Source organism: Acromyrmex echinatior, chromosome 1 (assembly GCF_024713525.1).
Source record: "Acromyrmex echinatior isolate Ae372 chromosome 1, ASM2471352v2, whole genome shotgun sequence".
NCBI lineage: Eukaryota > Metazoa > Arthropoda > Insecta > Hymenoptera > Formicidae > Acromyrmex > Acromyrmex echinatior.
In genome coordinates, this window is record NC_141852.1 from 9,484,323 (window position 1) to 9,511,245 (window position 26,923).

Genomic DNA, 26,923 nt, shown 5'->3' on the forward strand with positions numbered 1-26,923 from the left:
GGTATAAAGGGGACCGCATGTCAGTCTCATACGCACTAAACATACGACTGAGAAAGAGGGAGATTGTGACTCGTCGAGGGAGTGTAGAATTGGCGAGTACCTTACGTTCTCCATTTTTTATTCGAGTTTCAAAGTGATCGGCAGGATCGAAGGATGCGATTTCTCATTTAATCTTTGTTCATCAAGTTTGTCCTCGCAGACATATTGGAATAATTGTGAAAAGTGATCTTCAATTTCGGCGAGCGCAAAAGCATCGTCTCTTCATTGTGCAGATGTCCACCGAAGTCTCACTCAGCTTAACTTTGTAGAGGACAACTGGTGCATTTCTCTCTCAAATAACAGGTGCCTAATTTTGTCATTATATAGAAATATTAAATAAAATAGAATAAGAACTGAATTAACTAGAAATTTACGGTAATGTATAATATATGTTCAATGTATAACAATATCTCTTCCTTTTTTTATTTTTCATTTAATTTATTTTAATTTAAACCTCTATTGATAAATACATACACATGAATTTTAACTCTTCTGTCAGTAATAGAAATCTTTAAAAAACAAAACAATTTTTATCATTCCAGATTATATAAAAATCTGAAAAAATTCTGGCATACGTGTCAAAGTTTTAATGAATTTTTATTATTATGAAAGTTGAATTATATTTTACTTACTTTTTTTACCGATTTAAATTTATCAAAATTCATAATTAAATATATTGATGTCTTTAAAGATTTAAGTTGCTGGATAATTAAAATAAAACTAACTAAACTTATAGATTGTTTCATGAGCATAATAATCTAAATATATTATATTGATTATACACTTAAGAAACATGTCTATTTCCTGTGAAATAAATAATTAGTTATATGTTGAATATTTGACATATGTGGTAATTTTTTATTCATTTTAGTATTAGTAATTCCTAATAACCGATTAATTTTTTTTTATCAACTTCATTAAATAATAGAGCCTGATGTTATGTCCTCAAAAGTTAGGATTTGTATCCGATTTCATAGTCGACAGATTGCGAGATCAAATATTTCGCATATACGGAAAATTTCCTAATCAGTACCGACTTAGGAGGAACTTTTGGATCTAAATAATTTTAATTAAGTTGAGATATATAATAAGAGACTGATGTGACCCTCATCTCTCCCATTAATATGGGTAATTACGAATTTTATAATATTTAAAACATGTACTAAATTTTATTGAATGTTCGTTTGAAATAATACTAATTAAATAATTATTAACTGCAAATATATATTTATTTTGCATAAGAACTAATTTAAATTATCTTTTTTTATTAAAAATTTAAATATTATTTATTTACTATAAGTGAATATTAAGTTAGTACTATTATATATTAATAAAAAATATATAATATATGTTAAAATTTAATAAATTTTTTTTCTTAGTATAAAAAAAAGAGTCTTCAATTTAAATATTGCTGCATTTGGTATATATGTTTTTTATCTTTTATATTCTTTGAACGAAAACTATGGATTTGTTTTTAATCTGCTTTCATTAAGAAACAAAGTGAATGAAGATGTTACACGTTTTATTCATAGTAATCGTATAATCTTGTTTCATCTTCATTTATGGTTTATATGTATACGTGTGTGTATTGTCGTCTAATAATTATGCGTATATAACAATAAAATGCTGTTCTCGTTGCAGTGTTATCTTGAAATATAAATTTTATATAGGATAAAATTATTAGTTTTAGGATGTCTATCAACAATCAGTAATTCAATACAAAAATAAATTGTAATAACGGAAAATAAGAAATTGTATATACGTTAGATGAGACTCTGATCAGAAATCGAAGAAATATAAGACTCTCATCGTTTATATAAATGATAAAATCGATAATAATAATAAAATATAAAGAATAAAAAAAAATGACAGAGACTGTACGTAAAATATGAGTAAATTTTATAACCGTGCATGAAACGATGCATTACTCCGTGATAAAAGATTCTTTTACATATAAAAGAAATTATATTTATTAAGTGTCTATTATGTATTAAAATATTACGGAACTAATTTGTAAATTATTATTTCGATCAGATTTATTTTCAAAAATAAATCGTATAAATTTGACATATTTAAATGTTCTATTTTAATATTTCATTTTATTATATATTTCATTCTATTTTTTATATTATTGAATATTTTATCATTATCATAAAAGCATACATAGCAAATTCTATTAATTATGGTTTTAAATAATTTTTAGTATAAATTTTATATTTTTGTAGATCTATAAATATAATTGAACAATTATTTCATAAGTGTTACATTATATAAGCTTTGCTTGATTTTTTATTTCATATCCTTATTAATTCATGTTGCTAAATTTGTAATATATAATGTGTAATATAAGAGAATGTATAAGACTTTCTCTCTCCCTCTTTCTCTCTCTCTCTCTCTCTCTCTCTCTCTCTCTCTCTCTTTTTCTGTCTATCTCTTTTCGTATTATTATATAAAGAAGAAATACTAGTAAAAGTAAATTGTATTGGAAAATTAGAAATCTGAACTTAATCATTAAAAAAGGCTGTCATTAATCTGTAGATTGTTGTGATATGTTAATTATGATAATTATTTTCTATGATTATTTTATAATAAAATAATTAAATACTTATTTTATAATAAGATAATTAAATACTTATTTTATAATAAAATAATTAAATAATTAAAACTAAATTTTACATTTTTATATAAAGTAAGAATATTAATTGATGTCAATAAAAAATTGATTGTCGTTTGTCATTTGTAAATCATGCTGTTTTAATATGTAAAACCACACCAAATTTCATAATTTTTAGCTTACATCATCTGACTTCATACCTTTGTTTTTATTTTTTTATTATTGAAGTTATCATAGTTTACATAAATTTATTCACAATTAATTAAATATAATTTGTGTATAAGTTAATTATGATATTGAACTTAATGTAAACAGTTACAAGAAAAATTTCTTTTCAATAAAGAATTGTTATCGAATTTACCATTAAATATACAATTATTTATATGATCATTTTTAAAGTTTTTCAAATTCTGGATTTTTTAAAAAATCTGTTCATTTTCATATAATTTATTCGATCAAAATAAAATAGCAATAAAATAAGAAATAATATGTTCTTCTCAATTGTACGAAGATTGATTTTATATGTCATTCATATTATTTGTTGCATTTAATAATTTTGAACTCTTCGTTTAAAATAAATAAAAATGAATTATTTGCTTATGTGGTTTATTGATTAAAAGCATTGATATTGCTTATAAAAATTCATATACAGCTATAATACTACAATTTGTGAAAATGCTCTTAAACAGTTAGACGTGATTAAATAATCGATATGAAATAACGTTAGAGAGAAACTAGAATTTGCATGATAGCAAGCTGTTAATTCAAAGTTAATGCGATTAAGATAGTACAGAATCTAGAACATTTAACTTTTTATGTATAATTAAAATGCGTAATTAAAAACTTTTTATGCATAATTAAAAATCTGTTATTTATGCTGTGTTCGTCTACTTAAAAATATATGATTGAAATATAAGATTACATTAAAAAATCACATGATTGAATGATTGAATTATCGACTTATGATCTTTGCTCTTGATAATCAGTAATACGCAATTAGTAATTGAAATTGTATAATTAGCAATTAATATTATTAATTATAGTCATGTAATCAATTGTAGAAGGAAAATAAAAAAAAACAACATATCAAGCATTGAAAATTATATAAATTTAAACTAAAAATAAATTTTTATTTATTATAAAATAAGATACGGAAAATTTTATTTTACTATTCGGGGTGTAACCTTCAATTGATGAAATACATGGGGGTATAAAACACTCAACTGTTAATCGCGAACTTTAACGTGAATCAAACTACGTTATCTAAAAGTAATTATAAATTAATGAACGTTAATGAATGATACCGTGTTCATTCTTTTCGAACTACCAAGTATACGTATGCGATAAATTTTTATAATATAATAATGAATGATTGTTCAAAGAAGAAAAATAATGCATACTTTGTAATAACAATCCGATTGAGTAAATTGCATTGTCTCTTTGTGTTTTATTGTTTTACGGCTATAATTAGTTTTCGAAAATTTATTATAGAGAGCTATGTGATAGAGAGATATATGAATTTATTATTATCAATTCTTATTTTAGAATGTTATATTAATTTGCCATATTATTTTGGTTTTATTTTAAGTTAGGAATAAACTGCAATATATCTCCACTTTCACGGGCGGATATAAAATTATATCTAAAATTATTTATTATTGTAAAATAATTTATTTCTAAAATTTTAAACAATAGACATTGTTATTAAATTATATAATTTTTAAAATAAATTAGATAATATTAAATATAGATGTTAATTTGAGTGATTATTGAAATGACATAAGTAATATCGTTTTTATATCTTTGTGATTCTTTTTGTAATATGCGATACAATCTTTAACATCTTTGTCTCGTGAGTCAATACGACAGACAGGGAGAATAGTGGAGGAAAGTGTCCGTGGACTTTACTGAGAAGGAAATATAAGTATAGTCGTCATGCAAATATAAGTATGGTGTTAATGGCATCGGTAAACTTGTGGTGAATAGCATTAAATTTATTTACACCGCAAATAAACGATACTATATTTATGCGCGGTTATATATTTATGCGATTGGGATAAAGAATGATTCAAATTAAATCATTCAAAACTTGATTAAGAACTATTTATGAAATCAATTTAGTTTAGTTTTATAATAATCAGTTTAGTTTTATAACAAAAATGAATCATTGTTAAATGATAAAAGAACGCATATTATAATATTAAGTTCTGATACTGTAATTTTTAATCTTTCTAAATACTAATACTTATCGGTAAAGACAAAGTGCTAACCCGCAAACCGTCTGATATCTTTAATAGTGTTATTTATTAATTGCAAATAGCCATTAATTGCAAATGTCATCGTGAACCTTGCTGTTCACTTCATCAGAATGAAAAATGTACTGATACTCAATAGGGAGTTTTTACAATACCGTTTATCCACATACGATGAATGTTAAGGTCATGTTATCTTCTTCTTAACAACTAATTAAGAAAAGGATAACGTTACTTTAGCGTTCACCATATCTGGATCCATGTTATTGCAAAAAATCTCTATTATCTAGCAGAAATGAACAGCAAAGTTTACGTTGTAGTTAAGAAATATTAGCCATTATAGCAATAAATGGATAAAGATATGGTGATAACCGGCAAATCTTCTGATACTTTTGAAGAAAGTATTCGTGAAAACCTTAAAAGTGTTATAAGAAATGATATTATTATTTAATAAATATTATAATGCAATATAAAATGTACCACAAATTTAGTATGCGAAAGAGCAACTTGTAAATAATTATTACCTTTCGGTTTTTTTTCAAGATTACTCTTTAAAGTATTGACCTTAAGGAAGCAAAGAATACAGATAGATTTGACGATATATAGTAAATGAATATATTCAATCAATCTGACAGCTACCTTATACGTAATTGATTATTAACCTTGGTACATTACTCGTAATTATACTCCCGATTTACTTAATAATCGGATGATTCTATATTCCTTTCAGGATTCTACAGTCAAGGTGACGAAGAGAAAAACTTACAACAAAAAGAATCGGGTCACAGCCATGAAATCCACAATTGCATTACAACAATTTAAAAGTGAGTAATTCTTTAATTTGCAATTCGTAGACGAATCTCAGTCGTTTAACATAGTGATGACTAAACATCGGAATCTTTTACAGATATACATACAAAATATGCAAATTTTTATAAATAAATATTCATTTTAGAATGCTTTTTTAATGAGACAGAAATTTATTAATGAGAAATTTATATTTTTATATTACTTTCCAATCTGTTTTTTAAAAAATAATGTCGTATTTGTTTTTTTGTATCGATCTATAATAAAATTTGGTACGTCATTGGAATCTGCACGATAACATCATCGCTTGAAATTGAAAATTTCGAATGAGAACTTGATGAATGATTGACTTCGATTAATCTTTCTTTTTACTTTACTATAGATAATGTATAATGTAAGTCAAGGTAAGTTATGATCTTTCAAGACATTTCAGAAGAAAAATTTGTTCAGTGCAGATTAAATGCATTACATATTCATGTTCTATTAAATGCAGCTGCCATTCTTATTGCTATGATTTCCAAGAAAATCGAGTTTATAATTATGTGTGTAAGAAATTTTATCAGATTAGTAACAAATATATATATATATATATATATATATATGTGCAAGAATATAGTGAGTAATTGTTTTCTCAGTAAAGCTTCAAGATTTATTCCAAGAATGGTTTTCAATATGTTTTATGTAATCTAATTTATTTCTCCCGCTCAGTCGAATAAATTATTTTATGTTATCTACTTGAAGTAGTATTATTATAAATAATTGACGTTTCCTTTATGATTCCCTTATGCGTAGAACATAATTAAGATCGTTTAACAAAATACATTTTCCTATAGTAGTTTATCGATTTGAAGTTTGCTGTTGAAACATTCTTCTAAAAATTTAGGAAGTACAAATTTTTTTTCCTGAAATTATACTTCACTTTTTCTTAAAAGTTTTGAATTTTTATTTAAAGTTTTAAGAATTCCCACAATTTGCCTGCTTTAGTTGTCGAAGCAATGATTAATGACGAAAATGTATATAGATTGCTGGAAACCACAATTTGCCATTAATAGCATTTCAAAATTTAAGAGATATTATATATTTTGTTGATTTGGCAAATTAAATATATACTTTCATATATGATTCTCGGAAAGATAAGAATAAGAGGATATTTGCGATACGCCATATTTGCATACGTTCCACCAATTCCATTACAATTCTAAAATATCCTTTATAGTATATTTCTCATATTATGGTATATTCTATATATATTAGAGTATTTTAAGAATTTTTTAAAAAAAGGAGAGATTTTTAAAAAAGGATACAATTTCTTATTTACTTATTTAAAGTCAAGAAATTATGTTTTTCATAACTTTAAATTTTTGTTATTGAAATTAACGATTTTATTTAAAAGTTTTTATCTAAAATCCTAAAAATCGGGAAAATCCTAAAATTTTATATCTATAAAAATTTTGTATATTTTATAATTTTAGTTATAAAAAAAGAAAAACTTCTTTAAACGATTTTTTCCAATATCTTGGATACAATTTAAAAGGTATACAATTACTTATTTCTTTACTTTTAATATTATACAATACGTTCACTAATATATGTTTTCATGATCATTTAAAAAATTCCAAATAGTTTACTGACCCATACGCTACTGAAAGTTTTTAGAGATATCTTAGAAATGTTTCAACTGAAAAGTAAAAATATATAAATAAAAATTACGAAATATGTCTGCAACATTTCCGAAACAGCTCTGGAATAACAAAATATCCGCGATTCTTGCACATAAAACTTTGTTGGAAGCTTGATGAAATATTACAGAAAAAAATCTGTAATCTTTTTGAAATATCACCAAAAAGGTTGGATTTCTATAGTAAGATATTATACTTAATGAATTAAATCAATTAAGAATAAAATGTCTTTGAGAGCCAGTGCTGGATGTTATTGCAATTTACAATGCTGATTATTTATCATTCGCTTTCGATTTTGCCCAATCTCTATGAAAAAAAAAAGATTATTCAAGCGAAATTCGGTTCGATACAGTTGAACATATCTTGTTTATAAACATAATAATAAATCCAAATTATTTCAATTAATTTATCTAAATAACAATAAAACGAACATATATTGCAATTAGTAATTACAATAAATTATAACAATAATTAGAATAATTAGTCACATAACTAAATCATTTCAAAGTTTATAAAAAATATTAAAAAATTTTACACACTTCTGAAATTTATCAATATTTTCTAATACTAATATTTTCTATACATTAATACGAAAGAAAAAAGTATATTCGTATAAATAATAAGCAAATAAGAGCACTAAAAAAACGCAGTTCTCATTGCGAAATGAAAAATCTTTATTCAGTATTCAGAAATCATACATATATTTTGTGTATAATCCTCGGACGTTTCATTTATTGGAATTGCATGAAACAAATATATTCCTTTTCAATCTTGAATGTATTTTTATTCACTTATAGGAATGGCATGGAGTATATTTCTATGCTTTTTAATCTAAAAATAATATTATAGTATTTTGTGTGTGTGTGTGTGTGTGTGTGTGTGTGTGTGTGTGTGTGTGTGTGTGAATAGAAAATTTTTTAAAGATAGTTTTTTAATTCCAATTAAATAAAAAAAAGTTTTTCTTTTAAAATGAGCTATAAATGCTATTTAATTCAAAATTGTGGGTACAAAATTGTTCCATTTAAAAATCACATCATGAATATTATTATACTTTATTCAGAATTATAAATAAAAAATTTTTTATTTTAATTCAACTTACAAGGGGAACATCAGGTGATGATGTCGAGGATTTTAATGCGCTTTTTATAGGCTATACTTACGCGAAAAAAAAAATGATACATATCCAGCCGTTTCAGCCATTGGTCCATAGTTTTGAAGAAATTGATTTTTTAAATAATTATTGTAATAATTTGAAAAACGTACTGTATAGGAAAATATCAATATCTTTATAAATTTCATTTTATTTCACCAAATATTAAGGATAAAATTACACTTGAGTAAATGATTCTGAATCTCGGATGATGATTTTGAATGCAGCAAGTAGATCACGCGCCAGTCAAAATGTTGCTCACTTCAGTAAATCAAAGTCACTGCACGCGATTCTCCGAACTGCAGAAGTATTTCAATAAAATTTACCAACATGGAAAACGATAGAATTGTTCATAATGAAATCGTATATGCTAATAGAATGGAAACTCCGATTTTTGATACTGGGCAAGATAAAACATCTTTGTCGCTCTCAAAACAAAATATAACTGATTGGCTAAAAATTTATAGTCATAATAACACAATCTTTGTTGTTTAAAATATTTTTCACATCCTATATATTAACGCACACATGTAAAATCAACAATAAAAATTACATATAAAAAATTTTGAATAAAACAAGATAATGAAATGAATTTCAACTTATGCTTCCGAAAAGACAAGTTTACGAACGATATACATAAAATAGGTTTTTCGTTAATTATATTAAATATATTATCGTATTTTATTATACATTTGACATATAAAAAAGGCGCTATATTAACTTTCAGAAATTGATATTTAAAATTATAGTTGAGTATTCTTTATATTATATATAAGATACTTTATTTGCGGTATCAGAAATAAATCATAGTAAGTTATGATAAATTATTCAAAAAGGTTTTTTTTTGTAGAATGCATCATCTTGTTCATGATAGGCATTGGATGCAGCTCTTTGACGTATATGATTTATATCATTGATCCCATGACCATGATATTGGAATATGTAAGTAATAAATAACAAAAAATATAGAAACGTATGTAGAAGGAGCAAATAAAGTAACAAACGGAGAAGAATTTCAACTGGGGAAATATATGTAAAATGTTCCATTTTATTAGAGATTAAATAAAATAATTCTTCCTTTAAATTAAAATGCTGCATTAATTAGGTATATTATGATTAGAACATAAAAGCGGTTTTTACTAAGTTATTATATAAAAGTTTTCAAGACTGAAAAATCATTTCGCGCGTTTCTAGGGCTACATACATAGTATATAAATTCCCACAAGAATCATATAAACATTTAAGATCCAGCTAGACCGTTTAAGACTTCGATTTATATAGTTTGTATTATGGATTGATTTGTATAGTTTGTATACAGGATGTTTAGCATAATGCACGCACGATTTTTTTAGACACTTTCGATAGTTAAAAAAAGAGTTAAAAGGTAAATATTTATTTGTTTTATACAAGCTATAACATGCAGTACAAAAATTAAAAAAAAATTTTTATAAAAAATCAAAGTCTTCTTAAATTTTTTAAATAGCACCATACAATTTTTTTTCCATAATATTGTAGAGATGAATTCAAATCACTACCGAAATGTCATTTTTATTAATTTTATTGATATTTAATATCAAACTTGCAACATTATTTGTAACATCAGTACAACTTCTGACTAAAACACAAAACATAAACACATACGTACATAATTCGTTTTGAAGATCTCTACAATATTATAGAAAAAAATTGTATGATACTATTTAAAAAATTTAAGCTAATTTTGATTTTTTTATGAAAAAGAATTCTTTTTACATTTTTTTTATCGCATATTATAGCCTGTATAAAACAGATAAACATTTATCTTTCAACTTTTATTTTAACTGTCAAAAGTATCTAAAAAATTGTACGGATTGTTACGCTGAGCACCCTGTATATTAATAATATATCATTGTTTAATTCAAATTTAAATTTTTTTTCTAGACCATACACGGAACAAAGTTATTCTTACCGATTTTTTGTCGCTGAAAATGAATCTGTATCAAATTTCTATCATGTTTTTAAGAAAATTGGTCCTAAAGATGTTGAAAATAAAGAAAATGTCATTTTTGTGTACCTTTAAGCTAAAGTATCTTAAAAATGTGACATGATGGAGCAATTTTATTTTTTGAATGTGTTTTTAGCGACAAAAATCTATAAAAATCACCTGTACTGGTTGCTTTATAGATGGTTGCAAGAATAATAGTTGGAATGAAAAAAGGGGAACTTAAAAACTAATTCTATTGTTTTGTATTTTTTTTACGACAAATGGAATAGCGGGAGAATACAATATACTACTTAACTATGCATTTTTTTTTTATAGAATCTAATTAATTTTATAGAATTTTATAAATCTCACTATTATTTAATTAAATTTTTTTTAATTATTTAAACAGTTAACTAATTATATGTGATATTATTTTATTGTGTTTTAATTTTAGATTCATAATTAGCAATCTCACAAATTATTACATTGCAGATGACTATTCAATTTCCATAAGCATTCTCAAAGAGAATTATATTTATCTACTTTTTTAAGTTCTTTTCTTTTCATTGTAACTGTTCTTGCATAAAACAGCCGACACAATAAACGACTTTTAGTTGTCCATAGATTCGAATGTGATAAAGTGATCTCGTGATGTGATAAAGCAATTTTATTTACGGATTTATTTTCAGCGACAAGAAATCTGTAAGAATCACTTGGTTCAATTCGTTGTTTAAAATCTGTGTCGGACAGTGTAATCAATTTAATAATTATATATTTTTACTAGGGATGCATCGTAAAATTATCGGATATCGGATATTGGACAGAATGTAACATCGGATATCCGGTATCCAATCGGATATCCGAGAAGGCAATTTCTTCGAATCGGATATCCGATATTTTCCGGATATTCAACCGAATTCCGAGAAAGTGTCTTCTAAAAAAAAAACCTGTAGGGAAAAAGATTGTAATTTTGCAACAATGTATAAGATATTGTAGCATTATGAATACGCATACTTATTTCTAGAATATTTGTATAAGAAAAAATCAACAATTTAATGATATCAAATTTCAACTAGATATATTCTCAGATATTAATGATATCGGATAGTAAAAAAGTGCCGGATAATACTGAATACCGGATACTTTCCCGATATCTGGTGCATCCCTAATTTTTATTAATTTCTATTCCTTTTTATAATAAAGTACTGCAAATGAAAGTGCCTTTATTAAAAAGTTCTTTAGTTATTTTTAAAAATTCTTTAATTTTCTAAAACTTTGTTCAAGAAACTTAACTAAATATATACATTGAAGATTTCAATATTACATTTATTGCGTCAGAAAAGACTTTAATAATAGAGACTTTAATCTTTAGGAGCAGTATTGATTAAAATTATTTATCTTTAAATTATATGATTTACATAAATTAAAGATATACATGTAATATTATATAACATTATATACATTATATATACAGTAAATCATTATAGAAGCTTTTCAGTGAAATAATTATTAATAATTTAAATATTTTCTTTCACAAATTACATATGCAAATTAAGTAATACATATATTTTGTCTAATAAAATATACTGATGTGAAAACTATTTTTATAGAATCTACAAATGGCGCCTCATTCGTTTCTTTTCAAAATATGGAAGAAACCAGATCTTGATATTTATTTAAAAATATATATATTTAATATTACCAATCCGATAGAATTTCTAAGTGGCAAAGAGAAGCTTAAACTTCAAGAAATCGGGCCATATGTATATCAGTAAATATGTTTTATATTGTTTTTTTATTATTATAAGATATTACTTATACAATTAAACATATATTGTGAATAAAATATTTTACATATAACATAATCTAAGTACCTTACAAAAATAATAATTCTTTTAGCACTTCAATAAGCATGTCTTTAAAATACTCTATACATTTTCAGAGAATATCTTGTAAACGACAACATTACGTTTAATGATAATAACACTATGAGTTACATCCCCAGAAGAACGGTAGTTTATGTTCCCGAAATGTCAGTTGGTGATCCTATGGAAGACATTGTCAACGTCCCAAATGTACCTTACTTGGTAAGCACAATAAATTATTATTCATTATCAACTATTTTAATAAATCATTATTATATATTACATTGATATAAGAGATTAATTTTTAATTATAAGAATCTGATAAAACCGCAACAGTCAAAATATATTTGTGGAACATTTTTTAATCTGACAACTACTTAATATATAGCGATAAAAAGGAAAACATAAAAACTCGCTAAAAAATTAATTTTTCTTTCTTTTGGTATTAAGAAAGGTAAAAAATAGTAGAAAACATTAATTATTGTTTCAATTATTGTAATATTATTTAAAATATTAGTTTTTAACATAATTGTTTTGATAATTTGAATTCAAGCTCGAATTTAACGTTATAATATACCTCAAATTATTTGGAGAACTAAATTTTTATATTAAGATATATTTAGTAAAAAAAAAAATTTTTTAATAATTTTCGTTTAAAAAGAAAATAAAATGATATTTTATAAAGTTTTTGTTTAACTATAATAGTATTGTATAACATAAAACAAATGAAAATTTAATTTGCAAAATAGTTTAGATCACAACGTCTTTAATCAAAACGTCTTTGATTTATAATAATCTGAATTTAATTTAAATTGAAATATTATATCTCTAATGCAATTACAATTGCACAATTCTTCTTCCTTGAGTCTGCAATATAAGAAATTAAATAATTAGTATTGTCAGCGTTTTTTTACTAATAAATTTTATGCTTATTACAATAACTCGTTTGCAGAGTAATAAATATATTTAACATTAATATTCTTAGAATTTTATTTACTGTTCCAAGATCGATATCGTCTTTTATAGTAATTTAATACTATATACAGTATTAATTTCTGTAAGAATTGCTCAGGATTAAAATTACAATTCTTATATGTATTTAAAGTTATATATGTATGTTTATACTATTTTCGCCATGCATTGAATATTTTTTATTTAAAAAAAAACCTTCAAATCCTTTTTTAAGATTTTTTTTTCTCGATGAACGCATTTATTTATATAAATAAAAGTAAATTACGTATTTTCGTAGAAAAGTCGAAATGAAAACGACATTATCTATTTTAAAGCAAAGTATAAAGAAAAAGTCTGTTCTTTAAATTTTGCTCTTGTTAAAAAATCCAATCTACATAATTCAAATATTATTAATGTATAATTATTATTAATTATTATTAATGTATAATTTCTATTTTTGACAATTTTAGAATATTTAAGTTTCTGTGTAATATTTTGAGTAACTTATCATTTTTTATGATTAAATTGATGATGAGTAAATATTTTCATCAATAATAATAAAAATTAAATTTGAATATCACGTTTCCTTAACTTAAAACTAACTAAAAAATAAATAAAAAGGGTCGAAGAAATAGGCGCTGTTCAGAGTGTGCAAATTGTTCAAAGAAATTTCTTAATACAAAAGTTAAATTTATTGAAGAGACGACAGAACAAAGAAAAAATCGTTAAATGATAATAAATTTCGTACGTTTCGATTAACGTATACAAAAAAAGATCGGAAGATGTGAAATTCATTTATTGCAGTTTCCAGGGAAACTAAATTAAGTTCTCTGTCAAGAATACATTTTCCCTTGCCAGTCACAAGACTGGATGGAATTCACAATTTTCGGAGCCCGTCAATGAAAACTGCAACCACATAAAGTAAACTGCTAATCCAAAATCTTGATAGCAAGGAATGTCCACAATTAAAAAAATTTTTTAAGTCAAATTATAAAATAATAAATAGATGATAAATAAAATGTATAGTACGGAAAGATCATACATCGTCAAGCGGTAACAAAATTTTTTACCGCTTAATCCATTAGATTAATGTAGATCCATTAAATCTATGAAGTAAGCTTTATCAAAAAAAACTTATGTATAATTTTTTTTATTAATTATACTTTACCAATGTTATTCTTAGATATGTATTTATCTGTTATTAAATGATCTTTATTTAATATAAAAAAAATGACAAAAAAATCGTGATCTTGAGATATATAAAAAGTTGTGTCTTTTTTAGCACAGAAATCTTGAAGATAAAATACAATATTTAAGAGCTTCGGATATTATTTTTATTGAAGAAAATATAGTCTTACATTTAGTCGTACATTTAATCTTAATTTTGCGATTAATTCAATTTAATATTTACAATTATTTAGAATAATTATATAAGATAAATTTTACGCAAAAATATTCTGATGCAGGGTATTTCATCCGCTTTGAGTGATGCCGGATTTATAATGAACTATCCTATAATACAATTAGCTAATTTAATGAATACCAAACCAATTCTCAATATCACGGTATACGATTATCTATGGGGCTTCGAGGATACATTGGTAAAATTGGCCAGTGGAATCATGCCAAATTTTATCAACTTCCAAAAATTCGGTCTCTTGGACAGGGTGAGTAAAATCAATTTTTATACGAAGCATTAAAATAAAAAGTATTATAAAAAATTATTTTATAATCATTGAAAACGCATGCAAACATATATTTAAATACTTAATAACTAATTACTTTATGTCTCAGTTTGGTCTTGAACTTATAATACCGGACAATTTATAAATATTTGTATCTATTTCTTTAACACATTGCAAATTGTAATGAAAGAAAAAAATACGTCTGATGAAATGTTCATTATTAAGACCAAAATAGATAAATCCACGAATAAAAAACATTATTTCAATTTTTTCTTTATTACTTTATGTACCTTATGTACTTTATTACCTTATTACCTTATGTACCTTTTATTACCTCTATATATAGATATATATATATATATATATATATATATATATATATATATATGCGTGAGATATGAGATAATATTTGTACACGAAAAACGTTTTATACCAACAGTAAGATCCAACCAGAATGAATTTTGATGAAGTCAAATAGAACTTCTACTTATAATAATCAGAAAATAATTATGCCATTTTGGGTGGATCTTTTTGTTTGTTCAACAAAAACATTTTTTTCTGTGTAGGTATATTTATATAGGCACATTAGAATCATTTTCTATATAAAAAAAATAGCATAAAAATAAGTAGAAAAAAGAATTTTATTTAATTCTTATTTATATGTAAATTATTAATTTATAATGTCAAGTAACTCTTTTTACAAATAATTTTTTTTATTATTTATTCTTATATAATTTTTTTTATTATTTATTCTTATATAATTTTTTTTATTATTTATTCTTATATAATTTTATCTGCGGCAATGTATATAAAGTTGATATATATTATTATATCTTTTCAATTATTTGTGTTTTTCGAGCGCTGGAAGGTTTAGAAATTCAGAAGGTGAATGCGCTTCGGCATATATTTACCTAGTGCGGTGGAAAAAAAAAACTGTTTTAAATCATGTAACCAGTTTGAAGTCCATTGGCCAATAAATTTATTACGACTAATTCTTATTAACATAGTTTATTATTAAAAAGGTTCACTTTAGCAGAACAGGATGTAGAAGTTATAACTTTCCGTATACTTACGGTTCGCAAACAAAAAATATCCAAAGTAATCGAAAGTGTCAATGATGCAGAATTAAATTCATTGGAACGAGAAAAGGATGCATTTTAATTAATCATACGAACATCGGTGCACATTTGCGATTACTAAATTATGAACAAACTGCTTAAAATCCAGACGTTCTCTAGATATCGAATATATTTAATGCGCAATCTTGTGCAAAATATATAATGGCAAACAGCAACTGTGACCTTTGAATAATATACGTCTTCTTACAACACTATATATAACAACAATTTATTTTGTCTCACGCCATAGGACAAAGAAAATAGTAAAAAAACTAACCAATGATGAATCTCAGTCACTGGCATTACGTCATTAGTTAATTACTAAAAGATTATTTGTAATCATATGTGATCATAGTGTGTGTTATCAAAGACTACAAAACATTCAGCTTTTGATATGAAAAAGAAACCGGTTTCTCACTACACGACTTAACCTTCGCAAATGATACCGCGCTGTGATATTTTAGAATCATTTTTAATTATCCGATTAAATTATTCTGGATCCAGCAGAAATGCTGGGAATTAAATCGAAATTTTACTCATAGCAAAAAAATTGCAATTTCAACATATCCTGCCTGAAATTCATGTCATACGCGAATCGTTCAAGCGCAAGCATTCTTTATGCTAAATAAGCTACTTTAAATAAGCTTATACTAAATAAGCTAGTTTACAACTGCAGACACTCTTTCTTTTCCCATTTTACTCTTTTCTTTTTGTTTTTCCACTATATGTAAATATATATTAGGTTACGTATAAAAGTGATCATTATTATATAAAATTAAATAATTTTACAACATATGAAAAATATTTAATTAAAATAATTTCAATAGCATTTTTTACACATTTTTCAAATTAGACATTAATTTTGTAATATCCTTATGAAAATAACTAATATCTATATTAGACTTACAAAAGAACGATTGGAAATACTGGAATTGGAAAACTATTGGAATCTAATATGTTAATACGTTATTCATTCCAATAAGTTTTTCACTAATTCAATAGCACTTTTTCACAAGGATTGTTGAAATTAAAAATGTTAATCAAGATTTATTGTAATTTAAATTTTTAAGAAGAACGATCTTTACCTATTTTAATTATTTTAATTATTGTTTAATTTTTATTACATTAATTCTTTAACATTACTCAAATTTAGCACTTCCATAATATATGCGCTTCTATTTGCGCTTCTTTTATATCAACATGTCACATAAAGTGTAATAAAGAATATAAAGGTTCTGAATTATCTTTTCGTTTCTACCATACTTCCTTTAGAAATTACAAGTAACACACACAGATAATATTATTTAATCTATGACACAACCCTGATCATGATTATGTGACAGTGCGCGCGAAAGCAAATGGAACAGTGGACAAATGTCGCGGACGCGGACCCGTATGTCTTGAATTGCTGTCGCTTTTCGCAATTTCGAGCCGCTGATCCTTTCACTATTTACACACATTTCAGGGTTCACGAGGTTAGTGTTAACGACTTTAAGCACCGGTCCCAAGGAGTACGCATAATTTCCGCACTTATCTTTTCCTGATTGCATTAATAGTAATTCAAGTAACGCGTTTACTCTAATATGCAATAAAATTATTGCATATTTATGGGGATGTAAAATTTTGCATATAATATTTATACGGAGTATTTTAAATTTACGAATATTTTAAACAAAGTTTTTCGGATAATTTTTGGATGCTATTCAAATTTGTAAGATTGCGCATTGCAAATACATATATTAATTAACATAATAGTAATAATAATACATTAAAAATAATAATAATATTCATAAAATCTTGCTTTGTCCTCTTATATTATAAATCGCGGGCTTTGGTAATAAATAATGACAGAATTGTTCTATCATTTTAAAATTTTCTTCATAAACCTTTTTGTTATGTCAAACTCTGGATTAGTATATTCTAATCTTTTAATTTTGTGTGTATATGCTTCACTATTCTATATTTTATTAACTTTAGAATAAATTTTGCAAATATATTGCTTTAATGTTACGGTAAATTATTATATCTAATTTTTAAATAATTATATTTAATAATTGATGATATTAATAAATTAATAATTCAAATAAATAATTTTATATATATATATATGTATGTATGTATGTATATATAAATTGATTTATTAATACTGAAAACGAAAAAAACATTTGTACTAAAGTGATACAAATTAATTACTAATCGGTTAAAAATTATACTTATCACTTTAATACATAATCTATTACGTTACTCTTATTAGTATCCATAAATTTAATAAACTCAATGACCTCTCAAACAAATTATATATTTTATTTTTCTTTGATACTAATTATGGAAATATGTAAACAAACGGATCATTTATGTTGAAAAAAACGGTTTTGTTAAATTATTTAAAAATTTAGTTAAATATAAATCTGAAAATAATTTTGACCATCAAAATAATTATACTAATTTGATCAAAAAGTTTCCGGAATTCATTCAGAAAATTCAAAATACAAGTTTATTCATCAAAAGTGATATTGTCCCCTTCAAAGTACTCTCTAGTGACTGCAACGCACTTATGCCAGCACTTGATCCAGCTCTCGAAACATTTCTGGAACTCTATTATTGGTATAGCCATCAGAGCCGTCTTCGATTTTTCCATTACCTCCTTTCGGCTGTTAAAACGCGTTCCCCGCAGTGGTTTTTTGACTCGATCGAACAGAAAAAAATCGCAGGGAGCCATATCGGGTGAATTCGATGGCTGTTGGATGGTATTCGTTTTGTTCTTGACCAAAAATTCACGGATAATGATGGCACTGTGCGTTATCATGGTGCAAAATCCACGAGTTGTTTATCCACAAATCCTTTCTTTTTTGGCGAAGTTCTCTGCCAGCTCTCTGATAGTTAATTTGCGATTATTGGCCAACATTTCTCTCACTTTATTGATGTTTTTGTCGGTTTTCGATGTCGACGGCCTGCCACTGCGTTCGTTATCCTCGACGGATTCACGACCATTTCTGAAGCGTTCATGCCACTCGTAAACGGTTGTTTTCTCTAGAACATCACTGCCGAAACAGTTTCCCAACATTTCCAAGATTTTCGCACCATTGAATCCATTTTTAACGCAAAATTTAATACAAACTCGTTGTTGCAAATTCAACTCCATTTTTAAAACTGTAAAAAATCGAAAACGCGCAGAGGTAGATGTATTCAAGACGGCGTAATTTTTACAAATGTCAAGCTATGGCGATAAAATTTGATGGAAATGTCAATGATAGATGTGGCAACCTAGCCAAAAAAAGAATTCAAATCAGCTGACTCAGAGCATTACCTGGTGGTCTCTTTTTGATCAAGCTGGTATAGGACGATCAAGCTAGAATGTCAGAACTTTTTACATTGCTTATTATGCTTGAGCGTATATAATTTTTTTGATAGTCCAAGAAAATTATTTTCACAAATCTGTAACTAAATTTTTAAATATTTCAACAAAATCGTTCTTTTAGTGTAGATGATTTAGCGTTACTTAAATATTGTAGATAATACTAGATGCAATATTACAAAATAAATAATTTTTTAAATAAAATTAAATAATTAGACAGATTATTTATTATATTATTATATAAAAAAAATGATGTGTTTAAAAAGCTTTTAATATTAAAAACTTGTAAGATAAATTTTAGCATAAATTTTTAAAAATTGATGTATATCTGTATCATTGATAGATATATGACGAAGGCGAGAATATTGTAACAGTGAATCTTCAAAAGAATGCTGACATTGTGGAAGAGAAAGGACGATATCTCAGCATCGACAAGTATAATGGCAGCCCTGGAATGGCGCAATGGGGATACGTTGAAACGGAAGGCAACGAGACGCGAGAAGAGTAAGAATTATAAGTTTTAATGATCCTATTGCAGAAAAATATGTTTTCCCTCTAAATAGAAACAAACATTACTCGAAAGTTCTATTGTTTTATAGAATTTTTTGTCGTATAGGTATTTGAGTCATGTGGATGATGGGTACAATAGATAATAGGTCTAGATGAGAAGTTATTTGTTTTCGCAATATTATAATTTTTTCTTCGACAACTAACTTGATATTTTTCAATTCGTCATAAAATAAATTTTAAAAAATGTTTGTACAAACACACGCAAACAATCATTTATATATTATTTAATGATTGGAAGAATTTTTATGACTTGTACATAGATATATAGAAAAGAATATAAAAAATTATTTATATATAAAGATAATTAGAAGAATAAAAAATAATAATAATAAAATATTTAATCTCATTGTGTGTGTGTGTGTGTGTGTGTGTGTGTGTGTGTGTATATAGGTTCCTTATTTCAAAAGCAACTCAAAAAACTCAACTCAAAAAACTATTATGTTTCCCAGGAAAGGAAAACAACGTTTTTTCCAATTAAATTGTAATAATAAAAATTGATGAGCTCATAACTAATTTTTAATTTGAAAAAAAATTAAATTATTGTATTATATAATCAAATAATATCGGCAAAAAAATATAGGTACAGCATTGTTTTACCTGATTTATCTATTAAAATGCACTGATACTACAAATTGTAATGCATTACTTGTGCGTGCGTGCGTGCGTGCGTGCGTGCGTGCGTGCGTGTGTGCGTGCGTGCGTGCGTGCGTGCGTGCGTGCGTGCGTGCGTGCGTGCGTGCGTGCGTGCGTGTGTAAAGGTTAAAAATGGCAAAAAAACATATAATTCATTTACTTAAAGAAAACAACTTCCCTGATTCGTCAGTCATTAGTGAATACGCGTTCAACTGTTATTTATTACTGTACGAAATGATGCAATACAGTCTCTTGGCTGATAAATTGTTATTATTAACAACTTTTTTTTTAGAGAGAAGGGAAGGCAGCCGATCCATTTATTATATTCCATTCCTTTTATCATTTAACGAATAATTCAAAATTGATAATTTGCCTGGATCATCAATGATCAAGAGGATCGAACCCTGGAGGGTTAATTATGATGATTTTGACGATTTTTTTGTTATGACGATTTTGAAAAAGTTAAATTAGTTCGTTTTTTATAGCTGATAGGGTAATGTTTACTTAATTCATTCATGATTATAATTAAAAAATAATGTTTTTTAAGTTGTGTCACTTTTGAAGTAAGAAAACAATATTACTTATTATTATTAATGAATTTTGTGAAAATTAAAGAGATCGTACAAAAAATTAGGAAACGATTAAAAAAACATAAAGTATACAAATTTTCAATCAAATATATTTTATTTTATGTGTATTTGAATTATGTTTACTCGATATTAAGATGTATTGCTCCAAAATTCAATTAAATATATAAAATAAGATTTTTGTTTAATGTTAAATTGTTTTTATGAGATAGCGTGATCTAGCATTTTTTTTTCATTTTAGGAATACCAAATGTAACGTGCTTCAAGGTGCCACGGAAGGTATTGTATTCCCGCCGAATGTGGACAAGCGTGCCATTTTTAGGATTTATAGGAAAGCGTTTTGTCGACCGTTACCGATTATGTTCAGGAAAGAGATTTGGATGGATAATGGGCTGCCAGGATATTTATATACTCTCACGGATGATTTTGCCTCTCCATCCGATCAGAATCCGGATAATGAATGCTTTTGCCGCAAAATGAAGACCTGTTTGAAGAAAGGATTATCAAGTATAACACCATGCTATTACAGTACGTAAGCTTGTCATATAAAACTTATAAGCCAAAAAACGGCAAAGTTAAAAATGTTTACACAACATTTTTTTTCTTTCTTCCTGTAATATTTTATTTCTAAATAAAAATGTAATTAAATTTAAATACCGCATTTAAATATTGCGTAATATAAATTATGCGGCTCTATAATTTTTTCGCAGAAATATGTGTGTTTTATAGTAATTTATTATTATGGAAAAATACGTGTTATCATGCAAGTGATAAAATATATTGCTTATAAAATTGTAATCATTATTCCGCAATATATAGATCCACTGCGCAATTACTGTACAGATTTATGGCATAGTTTTGCTACTATAGTTCATTTACCTTGAATCTGCCATAAATTACCGCATGTTTGATATTTTTTTACTCAATGTCGAAAGTCATGAAGATACATGCAATCACTCCAAGACGACGTTTTGTCATAACATGTTTTATAAATAATTCATTTTTTTTGTTAGATATCCCAGCAGCGGTATCGTTACCACATTTCCTTGATGCCGATCCGAGTTTGCTGGAAAATGTGGAAGGTCTTAAACCCGATCGAGAGAAACATCAATCTTATGTAATAATGCAGCAGGTAAATAATAAACATTAAAAGTTAATTAATATTAAAAGTTATTTAAAAGTATAATTTTGCATTATTTTTTAAAACATATATAATTATATCTAAAATATATTCATATATGTCTATACATAACATCCTTCTTTCTTTTGTAAAATTACTGTTTAGTATATATAATAAAAAAAAAAAAATAATAATAATGAGAAATAAGAGATAATTATAAGGATAATTTTCAGATTGTTTCATTTAGAAAAAAAAATAAGTTTAAAGAAATATAACAAAAAATTGCTCATATATAATTATTTATAATTTTATATATAATTTTATTTAATTCTAAACTTAATTTTTTCTAAAACAAATAACGCGAAAATAATCCCTATAATTATTTCTTATGTTTTCTTACATTATTATTATTATTTTTATTATACTAAACAGTAATTTAACAAATAAAAGAAAAGATGTATGAATATGTTCCATATACAATTATATATGTTAGAGATATTTGTACATATTTATGTATGTTATGTGTGTATATACACACACACACACACACACACACACACACACACACATATATATTATATATACATTCGTACATAACAAATTTTTTATCGGGTTATTGGTATGCAGTGTTTAACAAAAAGAATTATTCACAAGTATAGACCCGTGTGTAACTTTCTTTGTCGAAGAATGTTGAGTGGCTGCAAATATTGAAGATATATTATGTGGTTGTAATATATATCTAGCTTACGATACTATAACTGACCAGTTACTTACATATTCTTGTATAATTAAGATTAGATAAGTCTTACGTATATGGATTATTTAATAACTAAAGAATTTCTCAGAATTGCTTATGAAGAACACGTTTGGTTCATTATTTAGTGACATTTTTTGTCTTATCTAACGTCTAAAGCTTGTTCTTTTTTCATACCTCAGGAATGAACTTCTCGTACAATTCTTTCTTCTTTTTCTTTTCACATTAGAGAGAAAAAAGACAAAAGATGAATGGTGCAAAAAGTTCAGTCTTGGACTATGGATAAAAAGAGCAGATCTTATGTAAAATGACATTCAAATGAAATTACGTACCAAGATTTTCGATATGTTTCTCTGAAAGGATTAAATTCCTATCATACTTTAATGCATTTCAGATTTTACATACTATTGAAAGCTTTTTCACAAACTAAATTATAATAAAAGGTATTTTTCTTAGTAAAAAAAAAATGAAATTACTATTCAACATGAGATTAACAAATTATATTTTTTAAATAAGGCAAAACTATTCATAAGTCAAATTAAAAAATTTGAATATTTTCAGATTTTGTAATATTGGGTCATCTAAAAAGTATCCGCGGTTTTTAGATGACCCAATATTTGTTTAAATATGTAATCTTATACGCGAGCTAATGAATCTTTTTTTCACGTCCTTTCAGACAGTTGGTGTGCCCATGTTTTTCCACTCTAGAACGCAGACGAATTTGATAATGAATCGTTTACACTACAATTCTAAAATTACAGCATTCAGTGATATAACGTTACCCTTATTTTGGTCCGATTTGGTAAGTAATCAACAACTTTATTGAATAAACGTAGAAAATTTCCTATGAAAGTTATATATGTTAATTATATATCACTCGATTTTCTCTGATTCGTTTCTTTTTGTATTTATAATTAGCAACTTGTGGAGTAATATCATCGTATTCATAAAAAAAAATTATTTAATCTCTCCAATATGCGAATCGATAATACAAGATAATAATTGCAAAGTTATTAATTTGATTCTATGACATTAAGTGAAATTTCTTTATTGATTTAAAACATAAATAAGATGGAGCATAGCTTCACATATGCAAAATGTTTTTTGCACAAATCATATATTTAAAATTAAAAATATAAATATTTCGGTCACGTCTTGACCATCATTAATAGAGGAAAGGCACCTTATGAGATACCGAGTTCATTTTGGGTAAATGTTAGAAATTTATGGGCAGAATTTAAAAAAATAATAAGTCATTTTGAAAGAATTTAATAAGATTTAAGATAATGTTACATAAAATTTAATTTAAATTCTTTTTTTTTAAATTAAATATAAAAAGTAAGCAAATCGCAAAGTCAAAAAATTGTGCTACTAATATGAGATGCCCCGAAAAATCAATAGTAAAATGCAAAGTATATTAATATTGAAAGTATATTAAAAAACTTTATTTAATATTTCTTAAATACAATCAAACAGATGTGAAAAATGAGTATGCGATACATTATACCCAGAACTCGTCTTCAGATAGTTGAAATCAAGCATCGCAAAAATAGGCACTCGACGTTCATTCCGGTTGTCCTTTTTATTATTGTAACATTTACAATAACATTTATACTTTAGCAACGATTTTCACTGTGACACGGGAGCATGGATTATTTCATATCAGAAATACTCTGGATCTCATATTACGATTTCCAAGCCTTATGATCAAATCTAACTTTTAATTAAGCAATTCAATATATCCCATATTTTTCTATTAGTATGACCTTATTCTATCACTACATGAAGAATTTATTGCCAAATATTTATTTATTAAATAATAAACAATATTTAAAGGCTTATCTCAATAAAACTTGAAGACATCTAAATTCTAAAATCTTTTTTTACAATGACTACAGATATGATTTAATAATGAATTTTCTAAAGAGTCACTTCTAATAACTATTGCATACATTTTTAGGACTTTTCGCGTTAATTTATAACTTCTAATAACAGTGAATGTGATTAATAAATATATATAAAATGTGATAATATTCTTATGTATTCATAAAAGATATTTTTAGACAAATGTACATACGTTTGCATAAAAAATATAAAATGAAAACGTTATTAGTAACTAGTATAATATTATATACATATTCTTATAAATTTATGTTTATGTTTTAAACAAATCATGCAGTGAACAAATCTCTTCCTTGCAGTCTGTTACATCGTTATCGAGCTATTTGATAATCATATTGAAGTTGGTACTTCAAATATTACCGATCGCACAGATAATGTTCATGTATCTGCTTGGTATAATTGGAGTGACAACGTCAGTGTTATCGCTGATATCTATTGTATGGATATTCAATCAGCAACAGCAGCAGGAGCAGGAAATAATTAAAAATAACGACAATTCTGATTTAAGGGTACCTTTGTATAATAGCCATTATACTTCTATCAATATTGTACCGCCGCTCAAGAAAATCGCATCACAAACAGATTGTTTGACAGATTATTATAATTAGGTACCATAGTATAAAATATTTGCAATCGCATATCATTGGATGGAAACATGAAAATTTTTTTTTTTTTTTGCAAATTTGCACATAACATCCGCACCCATTTAACTAGAAATAAAGATGCGAATATCGATGGAACTTATTTTACAATAACAGAAACTTGTGTATATACATATGTATACGTGCGTGCGTGTGTGCGTGTATGTATATATTTGTGAAACCATCACAGTGCAAAGATTTAGACAATACGATTAAATGTACATATAAACGGATGGTATACTGAGCTTATTTTCGATATATACGTATTATATTATATATATGATGAAAATAATGACACATTTTAAATTTAAATAAGAAAGGTTTAAACCTTTGAAATCTAAATATAGTTTCAATGTTTTTATCGTATACATTTTTTATATTTTATATTCAATTAAAAAATTACAGCAATGACATAAATAATATCTATATTATCTATAAACGTGAAGTTACAATATTTGTAACTTTAGGTTTAAATTGCAATTGTACAATGTTATATATTTAGATTATTCAAATTTATTAAGTATCTGTGTACATGTATTTATTGATCTATAGAACATATTAGTGTGAATAAATTTAATTTTGACTTATTTAAGTGAGAGAATATAATTTTTTTGTAATCTCTTGGGATATATATATATATATATATATATATATATATATGGATATTTATATATAATTATATATAATTTTATATAATTATATATGAAAGTTTTTCCCGAGCTAATAAAAAATTTAATAAAAAATTAATTATATAAGTTGTAATGGTACAAAATAATGTAGTAAGATTGAATGTAAACGTGGGTATTCCACTAAGGTCTCTTTCTTCTTGCATTATGTTAAAAAAAGAATATTATTGTGTAACCGTTTTTATATTTTAATTTTAAGCTTATTTATTTGTTTTATATATTATAAAAAAATTGTTTTAACATTTACTTTTACAACAAGTAATAAAATACGAAGTTGGTCGGAAAACATAAAGCATAATAAAAATATTTTTTCTTTGTATTGAATATAATTTAGGGAGCGTTTATATTGGTCGTAATCGTGTGCCGTATAATCTTTATGCTATAACCTTTAAAAATTGATCAATCATCTTCGAATATTTCCTTCTTATTCATCGAATGAGAGAGGAATCCTCGACTGTGATTAGTCAATTCTTTCGGATTACGACATATGGCATACGATTACGACCAATATAAACACTCCTTTAGTTAATAGTCCATTTATTTGAATTTTTT

General features: G+C 25.4%; 1 protein-coding gene across 1 annotated transcript; it reads left to right on the forward strand.

Annotated features, from left to right (window-relative positions):
* LOC105145973 (scavenger receptor class B member 1) lies at positions 1–26,270 on the forward strand. Its single transcript, XM_011055905.2, has 11 exons — positions 1–342; positions 5,636–5,729; positions 9,392–9,483; positions 12,115–12,275; positions 12,447–12,591; positions 14,787–14,987; positions 19,822–19,982; positions 21,510–21,796; positions 22,282–22,400; positions 23,819–23,944; positions 25,344–26,270. Exons 2-11 carry the CDS (start codon positions 5,696–5,698, stop codon positions 25,650–25,652), a joined length of 1,635 nt encoding a protein of 544 aa, XP_011054207.1. The 5' UTR covers positions 1–342; positions 5,636–5,695; the 3' UTR covers positions 25,653–26,270.
* The last annotated feature ends 653 nt before the right edge of the window (positions 26,271–26,923 follow it).